Source organism: Thermobia domestica, chromosome 11 (assembly GCF_964235325.1).
Source record: "Thermobia domestica chromosome 11, izTheDome1.hap1.1, whole genome shotgun sequence".
Classification (NCBI taxonomy): Eukaryota; Metazoa; Arthropoda; class Insecta; order Zygentoma; family Lepismatidae; genus Thermobia; species Thermobia domestica.
The window spans coordinates 75,189,171-75,216,969 of record NC_137464.1 but is presented as its reverse complement, the minus strand read 5'-3'; the positions used below and the strand labels follow the sequence as shown (position 1 = coordinate 75,216,969).

Genomic DNA, 27,799 nt, shown 5'->3' with positions numbered 1-27,799 from the left:
CACTCAAGGAAGTGGGAATTACACCCTCCTGTCCTGATCAAATGACGCCCCTGTAACATTTGCTTGCAATTATCGGAAAATAAAATGAAATTCATCATTGAATAATAGTCATTTTCATCAGTAGTTTTTAGAGCTCTGCGCCCACATTACAGACTTTGGGAGGTACAAAACCTAAATTTTACAAGGAACACCTTCCTAGCTTGATATGATACGCAGTCTTTGAAGAAGGGAAGAATGCAAATAAACACGTTTATGAAACTATGAGAACATTTTGCAACTTTTTTTTTTATTCAGGCTCTACAAAGGCATTTCAGAATAAGTGTATAAAAGACGGTTTTAGGGCTAGAAAGCTTGTAAACATGGTTCCTTTTTTTCCGTCTGAATGGAAAGAGTATACTACGTCACACAGACTGCTTTAGACAAGGAAAGGTGAGGAGGAGGGGGGTCAGTTGGATTGAATATCAGGAGATAGTCAATCGAGACGTGTGTTTCTGAATGCATAAGCACACGGCGCAAGAGTTTGTTAGTAATTTGGACAAAGTTTTTGTAACATTTTCAAAGTCGCGAATAGTACCATGGTACTTTATTATTATCAAAAGAAGTGGTTCAGCTACTGGTGAACAGCAACAGCTGATCTATTGTTAATTCTTTAGTTCGCCGAAATTACGACTTCGCGATCACACTGAAGGCAGAAGTACTGAAAATTTTGGACATACACTCAACACCGTTACCCACAAGACGAGACATTTATCGTCTCGTGTCGAAAATCAGACTAAAAGTATATTTTTAAATTCGAGACGAGACAAAAATTTACTCCAGTTTTGTGCCAACACTAGTTCACCCACATCTCAGACCTCAAACACTATTTTAGTATTATAGGCTGATAATACAAAAAGTATAAATTAATAAAATTATTGTACAAACACAATGAAGAGCACTGATAATCAAATCATTACACATCATACGTACTCCATTAATAAACATGTATTAAATGTTTATTCCACTCCCTTCGTGGACCTGAGCTCCTTCCTGGCTAAGGTTAACATACGCGCATCTGGCGTGGAAGATCCGGTTTCGATTCCCGGCGGGAGCTCATGTGTTTCGGATTCCACGTTAATCAGTAGGTCCCGTCTCAAGCCTCGCTGCTGAAAGGGACGTTAAACTCAAAATCAACTCAACCCCCTTCGTGGACCCCTCGTTAAGCGAAGAATCCTGATAGCATCTAGATCAAATATATTTTGAACAAGAAATTAAAACGAGAAATTTTCCGTTATGACACTAGAAAGAACTCTTCAAGAATCGAGACGGAACTGAGTTCTTTAAGGATCGAGACGAGATAGTTTCTACCAGATTTACGAGAGAAGGAAACCTTACCTCTCGTGTCGTCGACAATAGTAATGCCGAATCGACTGCTGTTACATAAACAGAAAGCAAGTTTGAAACGCAGATGATGTCTGTCAAGTTGTCATAAAAATGAAGAAAAATATCTGAAAGCAGCTAAAATGTATACATCGGGGGGACATCCCGACCAGAATACAAATCTTCGAATGAATGCGAATTATTCTCAAACAATACACTTGTTTGCTAACTACCAAGGTCATCGCAAAAACCACAGTCATGGATAGATTATCTAGGTTGCAAAGAATACAGCAATATTGCTTCTTCCACTACAACTATGTAAGTAGCCTTGACGTTCTGGCGTATCTATAGCACACATATTTTTTGTGCACTTTTACTTTTGTTCTTCAACCGAAGAGCTGTAATTATGTAAATGATTCGAAAGGCTTGAGCATGTTTGTGAAATACAAAGATACTCTACAATGAGACGAACTAACTTCAATTACTTACTATGTTGATTCTATAAAGCAAATAGTAATTGCATATTTCATGGAATATGACTTCAGGTGACATTTGACAACAATAATAGTAAACAGTGAATTCATCACATCAGTAACTGAAGAATTCATCTATAGGGTGGGTGAGAAATCATTACCTAATTTTAAATTAGCGTAGTTCTGACAATTTTTGCTGAATCCTGTAAATTATTGAGATTCCCTGAGAAACCAGGGACACAACGGCAGTGACATCTAGACTATAGTGTAAGTGACTAATGAAACGGCGGAAAAACTGGCACAATATTGATATATGTTCTCCAATTCTTCGAAGCTATATGATTTTGTTCGGTAGACTTTGTCCTTGGCTCAACCTCACAGGAAAAAATCACCTCGCGTGAGGCGAGGACTTCTGGTAAGTCACTCACGTGGTCGTCTTTTTTCCAACCAACGTTCCGGGATACTTCTTCATCGATCTGCTATAGATCCGGCTATTACTAATTTTGTTTGGTAATTTCTGATCGTGCTAGGATGAAGTGTAACATGAGGTCCACGAACACTTTGCCACCATCGCTGCATAAGGACTACAAATTCTCACTGCTTTAACTGAGACCTTTAGAACCAGTGACGTAAAGCAAATCTTCTTCCACTGGAAATTTTCCGCTCTTTATGAGGAGTGCCTCATTAAGAAAGAATTAACGCTTATTGTTAGCTGTCCTATCTGTATTTCTATTTAACTCAGTAAATTTTACAATTTTAAAGCAAAATTTATTTTACTTTATGTCCTACGCTTAGGCCTATGTTCTGAGGCTACGAGAAATAATGATGATGATAATGAACAAAATGATGGCATGAAGAAAGTAGAAGGAAACAGAAGAATCCCTCCCCCCCCAAAAAAAACACGCAAATGGTGTTTGTCCTTCACAAAGCCCATTTGACGCAACCTAGGATCGAACCAGGATCGACAGACATTTTGAATATAACAAAGTATAGTGTATTTTCATATAAAGTATAGCAGAAATAATGCGTTTCTTTTGTTAAAGAAATCTGCACAAAAAATTCACACAAACAAAAGAAGTTTTAAACAGTAACAGGGGGAAACAGACAATACTGTCTTCAGTGTTAGGACACTTAAGTATTAAACTCATGTCTGATAAATATTACTATTTTTCGGAAAAATATATAAATTTGTTTACACTAACATTTTCAGAAATAACAATTCCTCCTAGAAACTGTGTATGTAACGTAACTGAAAACTCAACAAATACTGTGCGCAAGTACTATATAAAGTGATATCTAACAAAGATTTTAAATTGAAAAATCTTAATTACATACATTTTCCAGAAAGACACACACACACACACACACACACACACACACACACACACACACATATATATATATATATATATATATATATATATATATATATATATATATATATATATATATATATATATATATATATATATATATAAAAAGGTCTTTATGGAAAATTTATGTAATTAAAATTTTTCAATTTAAAATCTTCGTTAGATATCACTTTACAAGATTTTACGATTCTATGTAGTCTATTAGGCCTACTAATAAACAATATGCGATTTTGTACAAAGTAAAAATATGGAATGAAATTTTTCAGTTTAACGTCCCACGATTATGACCGTTAGGCTAAGGTAGACGATGATAGAGCAAGTGAGTAGTGATAAAGTATTAGTGGAAAGATAATGTGGGAGGGAACGGGAGTATCCCGAGAAAACCCACGGACCCGATGTTATCGACCACAAATTTACTTGGCCGGGGATCGAACGAAGGATGCCAAAAACCAGAGGTAAGCGCTCTGTCACTGAGCCACCGTTAATATTATATATCATTGTGAGAACCCACAACAACACTCATTTACAGACGAACTCTCTTTATACTTGTATTAGTTCTGGTAAACCATGTATGTTTGACGTAATTTTATTGGTAAATCAATACAGAAAATAACATTACAAATTCTTGACTAAAACTCCAGATTCAAATTATCAGGCAGTCTTGTATTCCTTTGCACAATTCCGATTTATTTGATTGCACTACAGATTTAGTTCACGTGAGCAAAAGTATAACAGGACAGGATATAATTTAGCTGTCATTTCTAACTCCCGAAAATATGACGTAGAAACTGGCTTATACGATCAGAGGTAGGAGAAAGAGAACAGGTCTGTCCCCCACTGTCTTGTATCAACACTAGGTTTGCTGCCTGCTTGCTCTCTCTGAGGGTTTTACTGAGAATCCGAACAGCATCCAGTTGGAAGTGATTGGTTACAAAATCGGTTAAAATCGTACTTAATTTCGTTAGTTTTTAAATACAGGAGATCCAAGTTCAATCGCGTGTGGAGTGAATGCGGTTCGAATCCCTTATTAAGTGTACGTCGTTTAATATATATCCACTGCTGAAAAGGGATTCCATTAGCAAACTGATGACTGTTCATTGAAAATAAACGATTAGGGTACTCAGAAATTAGCAACAACCAGCCTTATGCTGGTAATTTGTAAGACTACATTTTGATGCATTTATTGCTTTTATATGGAGAGGTGGTATGAGGACACTTGCTAAACATCTTATTTTGGCTCTCAACGAATCAAAAAACCGGACACCAACAATAAGAATTGCATTTAAACTTCAAATAACATGCTAACAGACAATCTTGACAGAAAGTTAAACAAACATGCAACCAGGTGAGCAACCAATAAACTAATCAAACTTCCTAGAAGGTCTAACGGAGATCAGGACGATTTTTATTTAGGTGATTTGTGGTTAGTGTATCGCCTCCATCATCGCGGAATTTTGTTAGCGCTTAGTTCAAGTCACATCACACTCTAAACACTTAAAATTCTCATTCTAGCTTTGGATCTACATGTTACTTAAATAAAAATAAAAAGTGATCAAAACAAACATTTATGTTAATAACCTATATATCACCGTTTCGGTCATGTCCAATTGTGTGTTCTAAACGGAAATCGAGCACGGGATCACCCACACTGACCATTATACCACAGGGGAGCACACCAGCTGAGTAATACTAAGATTTTTTTTAAAAAAATGAAATAAAATCTTTAAAGTTTTACGTCCCACGATAATTCTGATTAGGCTAAAGGAGACGGTGATGATAACAAGTGAAGGAAATGATGTAATGAAGAAAGTAGGAGGAAATCGAAGAACCCCGAGGAAACCACAAGTTTGTCCACCACCACTTGGCGCTGGCCCCCATGCACCAAAGGTGAACATTCTACCATTAAGCCACCGCGGCCCAGCAAGCTTTTAAATGTAGGCTTATAATTAGGGTTAGGATCTTGATGATTTTGCATCTTTTTTCTGGATTAGTATAAACATTGCTCGTTGTGTTATAAATCCTGTTTTATTAAAAAGAAGTAATTTAAGACAAACTTGTTTGTGCATTTTTTTGCATTTTTTGCCCATTTCTGTCTATAAGTGCATTTTTAAAAGTTTTTGGGCATTTTACGTGCATATTTAGTATGTATTCTTACTTTTAACCGCATAATTCTCATTTTTCTTATAAAAACAATAAATTGAAGCAGAATGCTTCCACCTACACGATTCTATTTCGAAGATTCGTTGGAGCAGGCGTGACCAATGTCCGCAGACTGCAGTTTCTGGTGATTAGTCACATGAAGCCAAGGAGCGAGAGTTCAGTGACCGTTGCATTCACTGTTTTGGTGAGCTGTTGGTAGACGCCTAATTCTGCAGTTTATCTGGTTAAAATGCCGAAGATAAAAGAGAATAGTGCTTCTAAGCTTAAACGATTTGTGAGTGAATTTGGAGCAGATAAAGTATTTACAACAGATGTAAGTGTTCTGTACTGCAGTTTCAGCCGAAAGAAAATTTACCGTTGAACAGCATGTTTCAAGGAACAAACACACACGGGGACTTAAGTTACGTGCGAAACGAGAGGCAAACGCCGCGCAACAACTTCTCCCGCAGTGTGGTACATCCAAGAATCACTCTGTTTTTTTCGAAGATTTGTGTGAAGCATTTATTTGTGCTGACATTCCGTTGAACAAAGTGGACAACGTGACATTTGGAAAAATATACTTGTAAACCCCCCTCCAGATTCTTCGACATTAAAGAAGAATTACGTGAACAAACTTTACGAAAAAACAATGCAGTGCATTAGACAAGAAATGGCTAGAAAGAAAATATGGGTGTCCATGGATGAAACTTGTGATTCGGAGGGACGAAATGTAGTAAATGTTGTTGGAGTGATGCATGAGGGTGGGCCGGGTAAAACATTTCTTTTGAATTGCGAAGTTCTGGAAAAGGTCAATTATTCCACGATCAGTAAGTTATTTGGCAAGTCAATGCATCTCTTATGGCCTAATGGCGTTCTTCACGGAAACGTGCTGCTCTTTGTAACCGATTCTGCACCGTATATGGTAAAAGCAGCGAACTCACTTCAGGCTCACTCGAAAATGATTCACACTACGTGCCTCGCGCATTGTTGCCACAGAGTGGCTGAAGAGATATGTGTGCAGTTTCCTGATGTTGATAAACTCATAGGAAGTGTAAAGAAAGTGTTCAGTAAGGCCCGACCACGTGTAGCTGCTTTTAAGTCGGAGCATCCTGAACTCCCTCTACCACCTAGCCCCGTTCTTACCAGGCGGAGAACGTGGCTAGAAGCCTGTAAATACTATTGTCAAAACTTCGAAGCTGTGAAGAAAACGATAGACTCTTTCGACTCCTCCGAAATTTCCGCGTTTCGAACTGCACAAGAGATAGTGGTCAATCCTGAAATTCAAGGTAAGCTTGTGCACATTCAATCTAATTTTGGATTTCTACCAAGTGTGATTACTTCTTTAGAGAAATCTGGAGAAAAGTTGACTTCAATTGACTCAATCAAAAATACAGCAAGTGCATTAGAAAGTGTTCCTGGTGAAGTAGGACTTGTATTGTCAAGAAAAATGACAGATGTATCGAAAAAAACTCAGGTTACCATGTTTTGTTCGATAGTGGACATTCTTTCAGGCAGAAAATTTGTACTGCCCAAATTAGAAAGTCATCTAGGAATTAGTGATATGGTCTATTTCGAATATGCTACGGTAGTTTCTGTAGAAACTGAAAGAACCTTTTCAATGTACAAATCGTTATTTGCAGAGAACCGCCATGCATTCCAGTTCGAAAACCAACCTTCATATTTTTTTTGTTGTTTATATATAGGTAATGCACTAATAAATAGTAACGGATGATTCTCTGTGAAAGCATTTTTTTTTTAAATTATAGTGCATTTTCTTAGATTTTTAGTGCATAACTGCATTTTTTATTTTGCATTTTCCACACATTTATAGTGCAACAAAATCCTAACCCTACTTATAATGTATGATGTGTTTATGTTTTGTTTGGAGATTAATGTTTCCTGTCCGCACTGAATTATTATTTAAGTGTAAATGTATAGTTTACTGTGGGATGCGAAATTACGCGGTCCCTCCAATACATAAATAAATACCGGTAAAAGCTGTATAAATAGACCGTACTAGGGATGTACACGAGGCAAGAATTGAAATGGTCTAGTCTTAAAAATGCGTCGTGAAAGAGATATCTCGTCTTCTCGTCTCGTGTGCAACCTAGGGATGCGCACGAGACAAGAGTTGTGGCTGTCTCGACTCGAAAAATGTATATTTCTCTATTGGAAGAGCCGTGTCTCGACTCCAATTTTGTCAGGAAAATCCTGTCTCGACTCGTCTCGTGCGCATCCCTAGTGCAACCCTAGACCCTGTAGGCTATTACCACCAGACTGTTCGAAAATAGCATAAATGTTCAAGTTTCGTCTCAGCTAACACTCCTACTTGTGGGATCCTAGGTTCGATCTGTGGTAATGGAACGTGTATTTTGGACTTGACATCAACTCTAATTACAATTTATACGATCAGTAGATTGTGAAACAAATTTATTTAAATAACCAACTTCCAGATGCAACCTGTGAAATGAGTTTCATTTTTTTTTTTTTTTTTACAAGAATCGTCAATAATGAAGAACAACAATGGAAAAAGAAGTCTGTCAGTGCCTATATTTGAAGATATAATCCCAGCATTCATCTGGCAGAACAGGAAAAACTCTGGAAAAATCCGTCAGGATGGCTGAACATCGAATTTGAACCTAGAACCGGCCCGGCTGCGAAACAAGAACGCTAATGACTAAAAATAAAATTAAGGAAACGTCATTTAATGGCCTCATGAAGACCACCACGTGCGTAAATCACGTAAGTAATCGGAACTTGAAAACGAATAATTAACTCAGTGCAACCCATGTGACTGGCCTTCTATATTAGTAATGTCAACTGATTTTATCTACTGTAACTCACTTATAATACCCGCATATTCCCGCTCTCTTTATGCCTTGTCAGCAAACTCAAGAAGAGAAAGAAAAACGAGGTGAACAGGAAGTGTTAAACATATCCTTTCAATAAACAAACACACACACATGGTCACATACACAGACGAGGTAGATTGCATGCATGCCACTTGGTATTTTGGTGACAGTCGGTGATTGACCGCACTCATTTGAATGCGTTCGCCTATGTAAATACTGAACATAGCAGTTACCTTTAAACAGAACAAGACTTTCAACAGAACTATTAGTAATGGTATTGGTATTTTGTTTTAAAATGGCTCTGCATATGTAAATAGTCGATTCAATGACAAAAGGTGTTACCTCCATTTACGTATTTCAAGATTTCATATCCATGTGACGAGGAACCTTGCCCTCATTAAAATAAGTACAGAGTCTAGCCCATAAGTAAAATAAGACGCAGGTGTACAGTTTTTTTTTCGCTCTCTCCTGTTTATATATGGTATAACTATATTTTATAGAACTTACATGCCTGTTTATTATGAACAAAGTATGATAAAAACAGTGAAAGTAAAATACTTGCATTCTTGCTTCGTAACTCTGAAATTCTGGGTTTGATCCCGCGGTTGACCCGTCACGATCAGGACTTTCCAGGATGTTCCTGATTATCATCAGGCAAATCTTGGTGTGGTACTTTTATGAATATATTTCTTCTAATTTCCTGTTAATATATTCAGTATGAAATGCCTTTGCAGAACTTCGTTATTAAATAAGCAGCCCATTTTTAAAAACTGCCCATGTTAAATTCGATGAACAAAAACTATGAACCCAGTCTATTGGCAGCTCTTGAAGAAAGTTACATGAGTAAACATAGAAATGTTATCGCTACAAACTCAGGGGAGAAATCTTGCCTAATGTGTTAATTCTTGTATAGAAGAATAAGGGTATTAGTTAAAAAGAGTTCTTCTCTTACCGAGCAGCAGTAAAGTTTTCCTTTTTTACCGACATAACTTTCTTCAAGAGCTGCCACTGACCCAGCCCCGTCTTGTAAACCGTCGCCACCTCAGCACGACTTTTAGTGATATGATATGTAATTAGCCTAGGCTGTACACATATATAAAATTTCAGATTTTTCAGTTAGGTGAACTATATATAAAATATCGGGCTCATTTCTTTCGATACCCCACTAAGCGATGGAGTCATCCTTCTTCAGATTAGTGATGACGAAGACTTGACGACTATGAGATACAAGGCCATGCACAGGGAAGGAATTATTGAGGACAAAGGGGGAAATCACAGAAACCTTTCTGAAATGCTAAATTCCGTGCTTTAGAATTAGATCTATGTATGCGTTTTAAAAATAATTAACGCAAGTCATTAATTAATATTATATTTGTATCCACAATATCCATAATTACAATGTATCATCTCGATTCCATGTATCCTGAAGGTGAAAAAGAATGAAGGAATATTACAAAGCAAAGAAACAACTACGGATGTCCCGTCAATTTGTGGGGCACGGGAAGAAAAGTTAATTGTAGGTTGGGTAAGAATTTCGTACCAAGTTAGAATAAGACACTCTGACTTTTCACAACAATGATAGTGATATCCCAATATAAGTGAACTTCACGATATTAAGTATACAGTCGTGAAAAGTCTTACAAAATGATCGATCTTCATCTCTAAATATTTTGAATCCTAATAAATTAGAATTAGTAAAGGATGTGGAAATGAATTCCAGTCAGCCTTCCAAACCACATTTCTATTCATGCTTAATGTGGGCTGTCAGTATCACAATACAATTTCCATCCCCGTGCACAGTGGTCCAGACACCCTCCGGCCAAAACCTTAAAATTCGAAATTATCAGAAATATGAAAGACCTTACATATTTCATAAGGAAAGACATAAGGAAATAGGTAGATTTTCGTGCAGCTCGTAAGGGCTGGGTCTACAAAAAGGCCATGTATCCATCCACCCAGGTAGTGGAAGCAAATTTCACGATGTAAAAATAATAATAATGTTTCGTTGTTAGGCGTCAATAATGACTGTGTACGACATTGTTATACATTCGTCGTTCGTAACATATACAGTATGTAGGATTCTAATTGCTTTCATATACCAGTCAATATATGGATAAATAAAATTAGATCGAAAACCAAAATTGCTATACTTGATATTGAATTTTATGTAGTTTTATTTTGAGTCCAGCCCAGTCCAGTTCTATTATGTGCTGGATGTGATAGTAGGGGATGTTATCTGTTAGAGAAAAAGACCAAGTGTTGTCCGTTTTTGCTCGATCTGGTTTGAAAGGCATATTTGTATGTGAGTAGGGTAATATTGTTGCGAGTAGTATTTAGGCTGATGACGGTTTTTTCTTATCATTCCAGAAATGTCATTCGAAACAACATAAAGGAGGCTTCAAGTCCTGCAGAATGTAGAAGGAAACAAAAGAGACCAAAAGGCAACACTAATTAGTTTCCTTGAGAGAGAGAAAAAAAAATGTCCACCGAATTAATGGTACTACATATTGTATTGTACTAGTCAATTCGGTGGACGTTTCTTGAGGTTTTGGCCAGATTTGGAGGGTGTCTGGACTGAAGAATATAAATAATAATCTCTACCAAAATTTCGTGTCTGATTCGAATTATTTCCAAACTACGCACATATGGGAATGTTATTTTTAAATAGATATTCCCCCTCCCCGTTTCCGATCCCCCATACATAGTAATGCTATAATCCCTAAATTATGTTTTTGGTGTGGGAGGCTATAGTTTGAACTGAAATGAAATCTCTAAGTTTTACGTCCCATGGTTATGCTGGCTAGGTTAAAGGAGACGGTGATGAGAAATGAATGAAATGGAGGAATGAAGAAAGTGGGAGGAAACGGCAGAACCTCCCAGAAGGTCCCACGCACAGTGTTTGTCCACCACAAAGTTCACTTTGCGCGAGCTGGGATGGAACCAGACTCCTATGCACCAGAGGCGAACGCTCCACCACTGAGCCACCGCGGCCCAGGTTACAGTTTGATTCCTGGTAGCAGCTTAGATGTTAATAAGTGCTCAATACATGGAGCTTCAATATAGTCGATCATTATTCAAGACCGAATATTCTGAAATTATATAGTCAAAATAATAATAATAATAATAATAATAATAATAATAATAATAATAATAATAATAATAATAATAATAATAATGACGACTCAAAGTTTGATGCATGCACATTTCTCTTAAAATTACCTTTTTAATAACAATAATAATAATAATAATAATAATAATAATAATAATAATAATAATAATAATAATAATAATAATAATAATAATAAATATAACGGTAAGACGACAGGAAGTATTTATCATGTTTCTTTCTCTCTCTCTCTCTCTTTTAATTATGAGTTTCATACTTCCGCTTCTGTTCGCCTTAACAGTAATCAGTTTTCAGAACATAACTTTTTCTTCTCTCCGACTTTGTGACTGAAAAGAAAATGGTAAGATCACCTGGCGTCAAGAATAAAATATAAACAACTATAAATCACTCACCGTCATTCGTAGGGTCGCCATCCTTTATTTCCGATTCTGCGGATATAGTGCGCTCCCGCGAACTGTCATTCAACCATTGGATAACATTTTCAAAGCTATCTACAGTCTCTAGACGAGGCATTAGTATAATATCTGTCGCCAGCCTCACAGACGACTCACAACCGTATCACGCAAACGGCACAAACAAACAAAAAAGTTTCGGTAACCAAAGTTAGACAGACACAGAAGTAATGGTAAAAAGAAAGCTGAACCTTCTTCACTTGTTTCTTAGCGACGCAAGCACTGACACACGTTATATAGAACGACGATTGGCAATAGGCCAGAACACAGGGTCACGCTTTCAGCACGTCATTCACCGAAGCTTTGACTGATCATCTATATATCAACAGTCAACTGAATATTAGATAAGATCTGGCTGTCCTATTACATATGGCATGAATAAATGAAAGATTTCTTGATCTCTTTTCTTCTTCACTGCTTCTTTTTTAAGAAACGAATACAACGCACGTCCGAAAGGAAAATGTTAAACGTCTCTGGACTGAACCCTTTAACTTAATATAAAGTCTATGTCTAGCTAAGCTTTAAGTACGAACTTCGCGGTAGCTAAAGCAAGACTGACTAACAATATTCTTCCAACTCTGCCAAGCATCAACGGCAAGTCATTCAACCAAAGCAACCAATCCAGCTTTGGCTTTTCTCAAGCTGCAGCCATTTCAAAGAACGATGAACCATTTGTTTACATGCCTTTCTTTGTTGTTGTTCACGTTCACAACATTATTAGTGGTGACATAGTTTCGTCATACTGACGAAGAATTCGTAAACACTTAATATATTTGTCACAAAATTAAAGGTAAAGGTACTTATACGTAAATACATATGTAATTACTAATCAAGATTTACGCTACGCATCGAGGCAGCTAGTAAAATGTTCAGTATCTTTGTCAAGGTCAACTTGAACGTGTTGACAACATTAAAACAACAAAGTGAACAATTTATTAATAAGAGAGTGCTAAAAATAACACACGTTGAGTGATAAAGTACCGAACTATGACCATTAGATACTATATGTAACTAGGTTACGAAGTGCAAAGACGGAGCACAATGCCAACACAGGTTACAATTCAATAAAACTTTACAAAAGCTGACACCAATTGGTGTAGTTTATGCATTCTTTCTTTTGTCAGGTAGATGACTTCCGATATTGTGAAACGTAAGTCTCCTTTCTGCAGAATCGTATTCATGTTTACTACTTGTAAGTTGTAGATAAATCAGAACTTTATACATATAACAAGCTTGATATCTTTATAAAAATCATAATACACCCTTTTTCACGAACTTTAAAAATTCGTTACTGAATTCTCTGTGTTATTTGCATTTTCTTTTTCCCTTCAATTTTGAGCCCTCCATTCGATAAAACATCAAAAACTATCTGAAAGAAGTGATGGAATTTTTCGCGTCACTCTTGCCGTTCCCGAATTATTGGCCAAAAAAGTTCAGATTTCGGTAGATTTAAGGAGCCATATCTCGGGAACAGGAAGTTATAGAGAGATCATATTGGTGTTGATCAATACCTAAGAGGATGGTGGACATTTTGGTACCAAATTGTAACCGGTGACCACTGGTCAACTGGCCACCGTTTCCCAGATATTAGCCACAAACATTCGAATTTCGGGACATTTAAGGAGCTATATCTCGAGAACCGTACATCATAGAGAGATTATATTTTGCGAATTTTTCAATTTTGAGCCCTCCATTTTGAGTACGTGTCTTCGTAAAACAATGTATTGTAGAACGTTTTAACAAAACTCTTAAACAAAACATGTGAAAAAAATTTAGTACTCAAGGAAATTATAAATGGTTAGATATATTACAAGAATAGTTTAATGAGTATCCTATAGAAGTTAATAAGAAAAATTAATTCTTTTTAACTTCGTTCTGGCAATGCTTTTGGAGCATTCTCAACTAGCTGTTTCTTTCTTTCTTTTATGAACATGTTTTTTTCTTCTACAGGACGGAGATAAACTACTTCATGGTTATTATACTTTATGGGACATTACTCTGACTAATGTCTGTGGATTTCCCAACAAATTTCCCATCAACGACAAAAAATTCCCCGTTTTTTCAGTGATACTTCCTAGTTTGTAAATGTTACTCTTTCCTTAATAATAATAATAATAATAATAATAATAATAATAATAATAATAATAATAATAATAATAATAATAATAATAATAATAATAAACATTGAGCCTACTATCACACAAACACTATAATATGCATTTCTGACAATGTTTTGAATGAGAGAAAAGTGATGCTGGGAAGAGTGGGTAAAATGCCAAGATCTCAGAATAGGCCGATTTTGAACTTAACTGAACAGAATAGAGATTTATCGATTGTTTTCAATAAAAGGTAAATGGAAAACAGGGCCATAAAATTTGGTCTGCATCTCGAACGAAATATTTCCCGGTATTTCAGCATTTTGATCTAAAAGTTTCCTTTTTCCATATTTGCTAAATTTTGTTGCCAAATTTCTGTTGATTAAGGAAATTTCTCTCAATCTACGAACGCTGTTCGGTACTGGCAGCCCCACAGTGAGAATCAGTCTTCATGCCAACGAAATATACCAGCTACTGTATTGAGGAAATCCATCCATTTTAACGGAAGAAGAGCCCACAGTGTCGATACAGAATAATTCAATATGGTGAGATCGAGGCATTACGATCGCAAAGAACGGTAATGCCGGAGTAACTCGGTGAACCCAATGATCTGGAAACTTCTATTTCAGGCACTGTTCCAATAACCAGAGAAACTGTGTGTGACAGAAGATGCTTTTACGTAGCAAAATTAGAGAAGGAGAAACTATTATAATACAGCTAATGGAAGGGCATTAAAAGGGACAACTACCTCCTACAAAACGAAAAGGTAGCTGAAAACCGTAGTGTATGACAGTTTACTCAATTGGTAACAAGTGTCCTGACAGAGGTCACAGAATACTTTGATGATAGATCCACGGATAATATCAAGTATACTATTCGGTAATACATCTGTTTGTTTGTTGAAGTTTAACATCCTTTTCAACATCGAGGCTATAGAACTTTTGGACTAACAGTTTAAGGTGAAATCCGAACCATCATAATGTGTGCAATGCTCTCCATCGGAATCCCACACACCAAAGACGTGCACGCTAGACACTTGAGGGTGAGGTGGGCTAATTGGGCAAAATAGGAAAGCTCCGGAGACACTTGGTTTCGTGAGCGCTTTTCACAGCCCATACAGAGTTGCCTACAGGCGGGTTTTAAGGAAAAACTTAGTAGATCTTTTGAGAGGACGAACATAAAAGCATCATTATGATATAATTAACGTTCGAGAAATTAAAAACGCTAACTGTACGGGGACGCTAACTGTGAAGGGAACTTTGCATCGAATAACATTTTTAAATTATTAATTTTCACAGCAAAAAATACAACACTTTTTGCTTAAAAGGACAAAATTGCTGTGGGACGCGTAACCGGATATTGTTAAATACTGTTTAAAAAGATGGGAGCACATACAACCAAGTAAAGTGCTGGACATTGGCTTCTATGTATTTGACATGCAAACCAATGTAAGGAACTCGTTATATTTGAGAAGGTAGCCAACCAAGTCAAGCATTTTCGTACCTTTTTGGGGGATTGTAGTACTAGGGTGCAGCGTTTTACCACTTTTTTCTCGGAATGAAATGTAATACCTGGCAAAAGTGGCCAATCCACATGAACATTTCAGATGTAGATTTTTTTTTCAAATCAGATAATATCTTCTGTGAGAACTATTGCATCAAAGTTTCAAAATTTACCTGAAAATTACAAAAAATACCAAAGTTGTTCATTAATTTTAGTTATGTTAAAGTAAACATATTTTTGGTTAAATACATGTCAGCTGCTATGAAAACTGACATTCAAGTATAAAAATGCCAGTTACATGCCCTTGGGGGGAATAGGGGTGCCTCCTCTGGGGCCAGAAAAGGGGGCAAATTCAGTACAGTTAAGCGGTTGTGCAGCTCCTAGCTCACCTGGCAATATAGCCTGGCCAAGTAACCCTGAGCCCACCATGTAGAGGTGGCTGCACCAAGGGCGCCTCTGCTAGGCCTATCCAATCAACCAACCATATGTTGGGCCAGATGAACTGATCCGATTAGCCACTGTCAGGAAAAATTGTCACAAATTGGGACTTTGATTGAAATTTAGACGCAGCTTGCCTAGAAAGTAAGGTTGACCTGATTATTCCGCTCTAGCATCACTGGCACATACTCAGGATGCTTCTTCAGTGACAAATTCACTATCCGTTCTACTGCCACTGTGTGGCACGGATGGACGGTGAAGGACCATTCTGGCACAGTGTTGTCAGGAAGTGAAAGTTTGACCATGAGCTGTTTGTTTGGTACCGTCCATAGAACTTACTGGTAGTACAGTTATTGAAACATCAGTGCTTTCCCAAAAGATCATTGCATTGTAATCGTTTGCCTCAAAAGTCAGTCTGGGAATGATGTTATATCTAATGGAGTTATGGAGATTCCCTGCTTCGTATTCTCGAGCACTAAGAATCTTATGTAATGCATCTTGTCGGACAGCAAGTCGACCATCAGTCATCATGGCGAGAAGAAATTTTCTGGGAGTGCAAAGAATGCATTCGTCTGAATGGATGAACGGATTACAGCCTGGTATTCCCTTGGTAAGTATCTGGACCTTGAATCTCCTCAAAGACGTGAGAGGACCATCAGCAATTGAAGACTATGTTCTGATACGGTATTGCATAACCACACAGACTCTAAGTATGAATGTCGCAATTTCTATTAATTTCTTGGTAAGTTTTTTGTTACAATATACAATGTTAAAATTCTTTTTGCACTAGTCAACCCGCTAGCTTTGTTTAGTTTGCCAGGAAACATAGAAACAAGCTCTTCCGGGCTTGCTCTGGAGTGAATGGCTTGAGATATCTGGAACAAGCATCTCAGGTCCTTACTGAGTTTTCTGTGCTCTTCTGGACTATGATGAGGTAAGTCTCATTTTATTGGTTTGAATAGCAACACTGAAAGCTTTTTCACAGTTAGATAGTTTTGAAACTATGGGACGTGTGTAAGAATAGGGGCTTGAATAAGCGCCGTGAATATGCGTGAAGAGAGCTCGGAACAGCAGTTCATTAAAATGCAAGAGACAAATAGCCCATTGCATTTGTTTTCTTGTTAGTTCCTCTAATTTTCGAAGAACAACTCCATTCCAAGCTTGTTAGTGTATGTTCCATCACACCCAAGAACCTCAACTTTATCCAAGCCAACTCTGAGTTGGTTCATGATGTATTCGAAAATAGCTCTGGTCTCGTCATGTCCAGAGCCAGAGGATGGTGTCACGTGACCAACGTATTGAGAGTTACGTTCAGCCACAAGTGATGAGTGCTCTTCTCTAACGATGCCTGTGTATGTTTTAGTGTCCTCCCTTCCATCATCAAAGTATAAGATTTTAATGGGATCATCATTTCTAGAACCTTCTTTTAAATTTAAGCAAGTTTAAGTTTCACACGCCTTATTTTGTTCCTGTCTACAGTTAAAGCAGATGTTATGTCGCTAGATTTTTGAGAAGTTATAATTCCAGCCTTTGAAGCTGCCTGAAGCACAGTTGTTATATATGCCGCAGCCCTCTCGCTTATATTGTATGTCTGAGCAATCATAACAGTTTTAGTCAAATCTACGAAAGTCGTTCCCAAAGTAATGCATCCTTTTTTTATGGAAGCTAATGGAGATACATAACTAACAACAGCACAGCTAAACAAAGCAATATTTCCGCTACAGACTCATTTTTGCACATAGTTCTCACCATTTGTTATGCACTTTTGCCAACGATGAACCAGAGCCTACATGTCGCGCTTGTAAAAATCGGCATTCCATGGACTGTCTTCTGGATTCCTCCTCGTAATGATAACACCACGTATCATCTCCAGTGACGGTGTTGTCCAAAAAATTGTCACGTTCATCTTTATATTGGCCCAGCAGGTCCCGAAAAAAAGGCAAGGACGAAGAAAGTTGTAGAAACGCTTAATTGTACTGAATTTACCCTCTTTTCCGGCCCCAGAGGAGGCACCCCTATACCCCCCAAGCGCATATAACTGGCATTTTGAGACTGGAATGTCAGTTTTCATAGCATCTGGCATGTATAAACCCAAAAATATGTTTACTTTAACATAACAAAAAAAATGAACAATGTTGGTATTTTTTGCAATTTTCAGGTAAATTTTGAAACTTTGATGCAATAGTTCTCACAGAAGATATTATCTGATTTGAAAAAAAATCTATACTTGAAATGTCCATGTGGATTGGCCACTTTTGCCAGGTATTACATTTCGTTCCGAAGAAAAAGTGGCAAAACGACCCACCCTATTGTAGTACCCAAACGCTTAGGGGGATGGACACCCCTCAGTCCATGTGACCATTTCGTTTATCGGCTACAGCTTATAAGAAAACCATAATATCAGGAGATAGCAAGAGTAAAAATGCGCACGTACAGGGTAGTCCAAAAGTAGGTATACACCCCTGCATTGGTCAAGTATAACATTCAAGCTTATAGGTTTATTTGCTTCGGCTGTTCCGAGCTTGATATAAATAAAAAGACATTAAGAACAAATAATAAAGAAACTAAGTTTATCTGATGGATAATAATACGACATGATATAAAAAGCAATGAATTGATCAATACGGGACTCTATACCTATTTTTGGGCCACTCTATATTGAGGTAAAGCTTATGAAAAGCCTTTGAAAAACAGAAAGAAGGTGGAAAGTGTATAACAATGATGGAAGGTTATTTGGGACCTTAGCACATTCCAGAATCCAATGTAGAGAACTGTTTCTGTGGCGATGAATCTCTAGAGATCTTTAAACTATTGATATAGATCTAGTTAATTCATAACGTCTTATTAGATCCGTTTAGCAGAATACGTAGAACTATGAACAAGATACTTCTGGTGCGACGGGTTCCTGGTTCAATCTAAGGTAACGCAAGTTTGTGGTAGACAACATCGTGTCCATGAGTTTCTTCAGGGCTCCTCCCACATTCTCATTCCACAAATTATGTCAATCACTCAGTTTCATTAATCATCATCATCATCATCTTTAGTTTGCAGAGAATAAACGTGGGCGTAAAACTAGAAATTTCATTTAATTTTTTTTTTTTTCAATAAGGAAGCACGGAAACATTTTCTCCTATTAATCTTTATAAAGTAATCATTTGTTTCTTAGAAACAGAAGGTAGCTTTAGAACTTGGCCATTATCTTCCGTCTTCATGAAGAACACTAGAAAAATCAATAGTGTTTGCTGCGCTTTGGGGTGAACTTGTCATCTCAAGCGAACAAGCAGAATCATTGAGTGAAAATTCGCGTGATAAAGTTCAGAAGTTTCACTGCTTCTGTACAAAAAGAAAGAAAGAAAGAGATATCCTCAAATCGTACACTGCACTGCAAGGTAACCTTTCATTTATTGTTTTATGTCAAAAGAACCTCTTACGAAAATATCCAATTAAGTGTTATGTCTTACAAATATTACTTTTTTTCCAGGTTACAAACTGTAATTTCAAAATAAAATTATATTCAAATAGGAGCTCAGATACTTGTCCTAACAATAGGTACTTCTTGGAAATTTATGACTCAAATGTAACTTAATTCAGTGGCGTTTAGGCCAACAGAGGGTAATGTCCAATTTCCAGTAGACATTTAAGCCTAATTATTTTATACTATGGAAGGAAGAAATATTGATTCATGGCTTCGCATAAAAATTATTTATACCCGTGTTAACAAAAAAGAAAGATATAACAAATTGAGGCATAAGTGAACTCTCTGATAACTGGACTTAAAGCAGGTGAAGGTCTATCAGAGTTACTCGGAAAATTTCCGCCGTATTTAGAGGAATTTCTACCGATGAATGAAAATTTAGATTAACAGTGTAAGAGAGTCAGACAGTAATTTCTAAAGGCACATAACACATTCACTCTTATTTCTGTAGTTTTTCATGTGTTGGCAGAACTGAAAGTAGTATGATTTTGCAGCGGAACGACACATAAGGCCACGAGTAATGTACTACAAAACCCACGTTCTTCTTTACCTGCCACCACTAATTTATCAACAGATTTTCTGTTTGCTTTTTGTTTCCTCCATGTATTTCACTGAAAATAGGAGCACCAAATGTGACGTCACGGAGAATCCACTCAGAAATAACCCACCCTTAGTATGCACCTTCCCACGACCACCAATTCGGAAAGGGAAGTGCTTTATAAATTTAATTCCGTGGCGTTGCAATCTACGAAGGCAAACAATCTAGTCCAGGTCCAATCTAACCAACCAGGTGACTTTCAGTTATATGAGTGTGGTCAGCACATCGACATGCTGTTTTATGGCTTTGCAAACCGGAGTTCTTAATTCAAGTAGTTATTCAATTGTTTCATGATGGTGGATCAATACTGAAAATTGCCCCCATGGGAATCGAACCCAGGGCTCCATACAAAAAGTAATGTGCGAATGCCCGGTGAACATCATCTGTCAGCGTGTGTAGTGCCAACAGTAAAATTCGAAGGTGGTGGTGTTATAGTGTGGTCGTGTTTTCTTGGAGGGGGCTTGCACCCCTTGTTGTTTTGCGTGGCACTCTCACAGCGCAGGCTTACATTGATGTTTTCAGCACCTTCTTGCTTCTCACTGTTGAAGAGCAATTCGGGGATGGCGATTGCATCTTTCAACACAATCGAGCACCTGTTCATACTGCACGGCCTGTGGCGGAGTGGTTACACGACCATAACGTCCCTGTAATGGACTGACCTGCACAGAGTCCTGACTTGAATCCTATAGAACACCTTTGGGATGTCTTGGAATGCCGACTTCGTGCTAGGCTTCGCCGACCTACATCGATACCTCTCCTCAGTTCAGCACTCCGTGAAGAATGGGCTGCCATTCCCCAAGAAACCTTTCAGCACCTAAGGGTGGGCCAACACCATATTGAATTCCAGCAGTACGGATGGAGCGGGCCACGAACTTGTAAGTCATTTTCAGCCAGGTGTCCGGATACTTTTGATCACATAGTGTATGTATCCTACGGAAATAAAAATGAAATGAAATCTTTCAGTTTAACATCCCACGATTATGCCTTTAGGCTAAGGGAGACGGATGATGAAGACAATGAGTGACGATGGAATAACTGGTGGAATGAGAGTGCGAGAGGAAACTGAAGTATCCGGAGAAAACCTAGACACGATTTTGCTCACTATAAACTTACTTGGCCAGGAAACGAAAAAGGGGCCCCACGCACCAGAGGTAAGCGCTCTACCAATGAGCCACCATGCCCTTACGTATCCTATGGGATAACAACGAAGATTTTTTTTCTTTAAGAATTAGAGTACTTCACGAATCCCTAGATTTAGAGAGATGCACACAAACTAGTCATTAAAAGTCACTGAGTGCATGTTTAGGAGTTTCCCCACATTCTCCTCCTAAAGAGGCCAAGGGGGATAATTGCTATAATATTCACATTTCTAACTGTTTGTTCACAAGTAATCAATGTGTGGGTTCGCTTAGGTTGGAGGTGTGAAATTAGGTACATAAAATCCTAATTAGAAACTACCTGAACCTGCACTCTCTACACAGTGCTATGAGCATGGATCTCCTTGTCATTTCTTACAATGTCTGTACATGTCCCTTTACAGACACAAGTGAGACACGCCTTGATAAAAAATCGGCAAGGTGTACCATAAAGGGGAGACTTTTTTCAATATCTCGCATCGTTTGCAACATTAAGCCTATTTCCGGTTGGAGTTCCTAATTCATGTATGATCAGTGTTTTCTTTCTTCTTGCATACAGCATGTAATAAGCAAATACATCACGAACACAATTAATTGTCAGTGATATATGGTGTTCATTGCGCAAAACACTCCAAACAATCAAGATTCATCTCAGAGTGGAGAAATGGTTATCCTTCGTTTTTCATTATCATTTGGTCACGAAACAAATCCTGTATACAAATATGTAATGTTAGAATGTATAAATCGTAGGATATGATGCTTTACATTTTTTTTTTTTTTTTTTTTTTAATTTCAACACTTCCAGAGTACCCCTAAAAATGTAATAAAGAAATAACGGCCAGCACTTGTGGTTTTCGAGATCTCGTTGTCGAAAGGACTGGAGACAAACATACACTATAAATGTTTTTTTGACCATGAACATATAAACCTGGCATTTTAGTATATAGATAAGGGAATTCATGTTTCAGCGGTTTCGAAAATTTCGCTCCTAATGAGCGAAAGAAAGGTGGAGCAATTTCTAAAATATAATTTTTCTGATTTTTCATTCAGAAGAAAGCCCAATGTAAGGATTTGTTTCAGTTGGAGGTGTGAAATTCACATTTAAACCGCTAATTAAAAATAAAAGATTCCATGTTCTAGCGTTTTCGAAAATTGCACTTCTAGTGGGGCGAGAGTAACAATTTCTATATTATTAAAGTTTCCGGTTTTATCATTAAGACTGACCATTTCAGTGCAAAGAATGAACACTTCTACTAGTACACTATTATTTCAATATTGTTTGGTCACTCGTGAGAGTTGTGCAGAGCCCCTTGTTAGCCGGGTCTTGGGGCTATAAGTCCAACTGATCTTACTCATGTAGAAATCCTGGTGTTTGGCCCGTTAATACCAACAAGATCTAAGTCCGGTCGTGTTTCCTGTTGCTATATTGATTTTACATATAAAAGATGTACCCATTTATATAAATCTAAGTGAACAATTTTTTTTCTGAAGTTGATAAATTGCACTTTTATCCGTATTTAGTTCTGTCTCTAATAATCCCTGAATATTTTTTCAATTTCTTTTTGTATTTCTGACATATTACGAAATAAAATAGATAAAAAAAAAGAGTAATGTTTACTTTATCTCTTTCTTGTTTTCTCTGATTTTTTTTCTTATTTATCATTAGGTAGGTTGGTTGGTGATGCTCCAGATTGACGCAATGACGTCAACATGTCACATTCAGAATCCAACTGTTTTCGCGTCGCTGAGCCCACAGATCACAAGAGACATGAGCTCATGACATTATACTGCGTACATCATGCTACGAGGGTGACAAGTGGACTCCAGAAATATAATTCAGATTTAATAATAATAATAATAATAATAATAATAATAATAATAATAATAATAATAATAATAATAATAATAATAGTTTAGAACAATGACATTCAAACTTTTTTCGCGTATCCTTCAACAATACTTTTCCATTCAATCGTGCACTCCCAAACTTAAGTAATCCTTAATCCAAAATATAGTTAACTATAACAAACGCAAACTATAGAATTAATTACTTATTAATTAAAATTTCAGGAGCTGCTATTAGGTAAACAATGAGCTCAGCTGCAACATTTAATTGGTGGTGGTATAGACGGTACAGATATAAGCAATATGGGATAAGGGATTTTTGGAAATAAGAAAATACTAATCCTCTCTGGCACAAATAGTTTTATCATTTACGAAAGATGTACTATATGCATTATGCTTATTTTAAACTTCACATCTCTCTTAATAAGTCATCGCGTACTCCTGAGGATGAGTCACTTTTCCAGGTTGAATATCTGCTGCTTAGATAACTTGGTATGGTATTTATGAAGTTTTGTACATTACAGCCCTTCGGACAGTTTGTACGATTTTATCGTTATTATTTCTATCAAACTGCGTTTGTGGCAGCATTTTTTGTATTTTCACAGCATTCACTTTTTTTTAAAAGAGTTTTCGAGACTTCAGAAGTGAGTTTTAAATAATCAGCAGATGACAGTAATGTCAGTCCGTGCATAAAGCTAATTTCTAATCGTAAATAATCAACCTAATATGTTTCACAACCTACGACGCCTGCATGGGTAGTGTCAAGAAATGTTGTTAGCGTGTACGTAATTTACAAATTTAAAATTATTGTAATGATACAGCAGGCCCAAGGCTTAGGTGCAACGACTATAGATATACCACATTGACTTTACACCTAGTCTTCCGTTTCAAGCGCTGCTATCGGCTGAAGGAATTTCACTCCCACGGCTGCAAGGCTTTCACGCTTAGCAACAGCTGAACCTTTATTGGCTCAACGCGTAGGTGTGTCGAAGGTGTGAGTTTAGTTCGCATTTTTGCCACCGATCAAGATATTTTGGCAGCACTATAGTATCTCTAATGCAACAATACACATACTGTTTTATTGTTATTCTATTGTAAAGAGATTCACTGTTGTAAATTTTGAAAAGTGAAATCGACCCAAAAGTAACTTTTTGTCTCTCTCTTCCCCAGATACTGCTGGGTTTTAATTTAAACAGCTTTTCAATAGCCTTCACTACACTTTATATGATTTCTCAGATTACAAAGACCACTGACAACATGGCTGCCATCCGGGCCCATATCCACGGAGTTCTAGGGGGCCGGTCCCCCTAAATTTTAGATGCCCCCCTAAAATTTTCACGATAGGCTTGCAAATGTACTATAATATGGTGATGGACTATAATATGGATGGATTGTCCCTAACTTTTACCGCCCCCTCCCCTTACATTTTTGGGCTGGCAACCAGCCTGCTGCATCATATCGTTTCTATATTCATTACATGCCAGCGTAATGACAAAAATACGGTTATTTATTTATTTATACACATTACTGGATAGTGCTGGCAATTTTGACCTTAAGCCCGTCACGTATGAGAGATGATGTCCCTCAGCAAGCAAACTATCTGGAAAAGGGGGGAGGAAGAAAGAAATGGGGACGGAAGGAAGCGACTGAGACCTGTATGTTAGGTACCGTCCCGGTATTTCCCTGGTGTGAATAAGAATCCAGGAAAAATCTCACTCAAGATGAGTGCTCTGAAAAACCTGTTACACCTTTCCGAAAGAGTATCCTCACCGGGAATCGAAACGGTTGATGTTAATATAACAAAACGTTGTAGTTACTATTACTACTATTCGTGATATACAATACAAGCCAACAAGGGAGACGAGTTTAATTCCTGCGGAAGTTCATATGACTCGAATCTCACATTAAGCTCTAGTTCCACGTATCATATAGCCTCGCTGCTGAAAATGATGCTAAACCTCAAACTCAACTGATAAATAACATTAGCAGCAGAAGTCCCTTTTTTTTTTTTTTTTTTTTATGGGAGGAGTTTATGAAACTGGAAGTCGCTAATTTGAACTACTTAAGGATTAAATAGATAGTTAAGGGCAGGGAGAGGATCTACTCTTGGGAAGCTGAATTGGATGGAAAAAACTATCTTGATATCTCCTACAGGTTTTGATCTATGCAAATCAGTATTGAAACCGGAAGTTCGAGTAAATGCAACCACTTCCGAGTTTTGGCTGTGTTGTGGGTTGTGATTATATACTCTTTTGAGACACTGAATCTATTGCAAAAAAACCTTTTTTTGCTACATATTACCACTTTTGTACTATAGCGATATGTTGAAACCAGAAATGTGTAGTGTTTAGTATTTTCTTAAGATCAGTTGAGTTATTTTGTATGTATAAAAAAAAAGAAAAAAAGAAAAGAGAATTGAATTAGTGGTATTATATTGTAGTTGGATACACTGAGTGTGAAAAGAGAGTTCAATAAGTTAGTTGGAGAGGTACGACCCTAGTGTTAAGACGTTCGTGCGACATTGTAGCAATTGTAATATCTAACGCTAAAATATAATTATATAATATATTAATGAGCACTCATTTAACATACAAACGAATTAACCCGTCCATGCGAGCTTTTATTATAGTGTGCTATCGGAAGAGATTTATATAAAAGAAGTTTAGTGGAGTCAGATTACAGAAGACATTATCCTTTCGATAAAGAAGAAGACAAAAGGAACATTGCAAAATGGTGACCTCGACGTGATTCAAAAGTACGTGTTGGTTCGGGTGGTATTCTTGACGTTTGTGGCTTGTTCAAAAGTGAGTTATTTCCATTATGTTATAGTGTTTGAGCAATTATAGTGTTTCAGATTTAAGTGGCCACGTTTATTTTGATAACAATGTCGGACACGAGCACGGAAGCTGTTTGTTGTGACGATAGTGGACTTTCTATGGGTTGTGATGTTTGTAATAAATACTATCATTTTAAGTGTTTAAAAATGAGTGCAGAGGAGCAGGACTATTATTCACAACCAGATACTCCATGGAAGTGTGACGAATGTACAAAAGAAGACACACACAATGACAAGTCGGTAAAAGATGACAAACTGGACAAATTATTAAGTTTAATGACAGGACTCGATAGCAGTCTCCAAGAAGTTCGTTCTGAAATGAAAAACAACCTGCAGGAAGTTCGTTCTGAGGTGAAAAACGACCTCCAGGAAGTTCGTTCTGAAATGAAAAACAACCTCCAGGACGTTCGTTCTGAAGTAAAAATCAACCTCCAGGAAGTTCGTTCTGAAGTGAAGAACAACCTCCAAGAAGTTCGTGCTGAAATAAAGGAAGAGATGCAAGGAATGCATAAACGATTAGAAGAGAGTGTATTTGGGTTCCAGCGCCAAGTTAAAGATTTGGAAGTAAGAATAGTTTCTAATAGAACTGTTTGCAAAAAGGAAAACGATCAGATTCAAAAGGAAGTGGAAAAATTAACGGAGAGGTTTGATTCCCTGGAAAAACTTGTCAAAGAGCGGCCAGACGACTTGTGTATTCGTGAAAAGGAGACAGCCATTAAAAGTAGAATCTGTCAAGAAGATGAAGAAGTGGAAGACCAGGGCTCAGAGGTGCGAAATCAGCTCGAAGAAAAGCAGGAAGACGTGTTTTATTTGTGTGCAGATCAAAATCGCCGAAGGAGGAACACTAACCAAGTTGTAAGTACATCTTTTCAAGGCACATTTGGCAAACTACCGCGGTCTAATGATAATACTTTTGTTGCCGACTGTACTAGAAGTTTAAACTCTCATGTTGTGTCTAATATCAGTAATAAGAATTGTTCTGCTTATGAAGAGTCTAACCATAGATTTTATTTTCCATTTAATGAACAAGTTGAAGATTCTGGTTTGTTGCAAAATTTTCAGAACGATAATTTTAAATCAAATAATTTTGAACAGGCAGAAAGTAATAGTTCTTATTCTGGTTCTGAAACTCACGAAAAATTAACAGAATGTATGAGATCAAGGGAGGAATTGTGCTCAGCTGTTTGTAAGAGACGTGAGGGGGAGCATCATTGTTGCTTTCTTACCGACTCACGTGCAAGGGAGAGAAACCTGATACGGCCGGTCGAAGAAAGCAGCAGAATGCGATTGTTTCAAGGTGGAAAGGTCAAAGAAAAAAATATAGGTAATAATTGTCAACCAAGAAAGGGTTGTGACAAGGAAAGGGATTGTATGTGTGTGTGTAACCATACAGTGTTTCCTACTCACTATGCAGATAATGGTCAGTTTAATCCTAATAATGAGGTTTTCGATAACGATAGGATATGTTTTAATAGATGTTTTGGTAATAATGTAGTAGCATCTAGGCCAGTTAAGCTCACAGAATTAAATGCTTACCCTTCGTTTTCTGGCGACATCATGACTGAAAGTCCGAGAAAGTTCTTGGAAGAAATGACCTCATATTTTGATATGGGATGCATTAATGAAAGGGATCGTTTATTAATCTTGGAAAAGAAACTTACTAATAGTGCACAAGGTTGGTTTTTGTCGATGAAGAGTAAAATAAGGTCTTATAACGATTTTGTACACTATTTTCTTCAGAAGTATACTGATAAAAGGATTGTAGCTGCACAACTTCGTGCTTTGTATCAATCTAATTTTAAATCTTCAGGGTATAAATCACTTGTTGATTATGCATGGTCAGTGTATCGAAAGTATGTGAACTTAGTGCCTTGCCCTGACGAATTTGAGACTGTGGATTTATTGTTATCAGTGTTACCATATGATGTACGTAAAATGTTATCACTTGTTAAAATACAGAGTGTGTCTGATCTAATTGAGAGATTAGAACGTTTGGATATTCCAAGCTATAATAGAGTTGTTGATAGTTGTAAGTATTACGATAATGATAAGCGTGTTAAAGAAACAAGTAGCCAAAATGACAGATACGCTAAAACA

At 37.2% G+C, this 27,799-nt stretch overlaps 1 protein-coding gene across 6 annotated transcripts in view; it reads right to left on the bottom strand.

Moving 5' to 3' along the window:
- LOC145664180 (AMP deaminase 2-like) overlaps positions 1-27,799 on the bottom strand; it is a gene marked incomplete at its 3' end in the record, with an annotated part of 333,717 nt that overhangs the window by 144,202 nt on the left and 161,716 nt on the right. Inside the window, 1 exon segment of one of the 6 annotated variants that reach the window (XM_081730617.1) lies at positions 11,716-12,287. Coding sequence (XP_081586743.1) covers positions 11,716-11,836 — 121 coding nt within the window. 6 annotated transcript variants of the gene reach the window in all.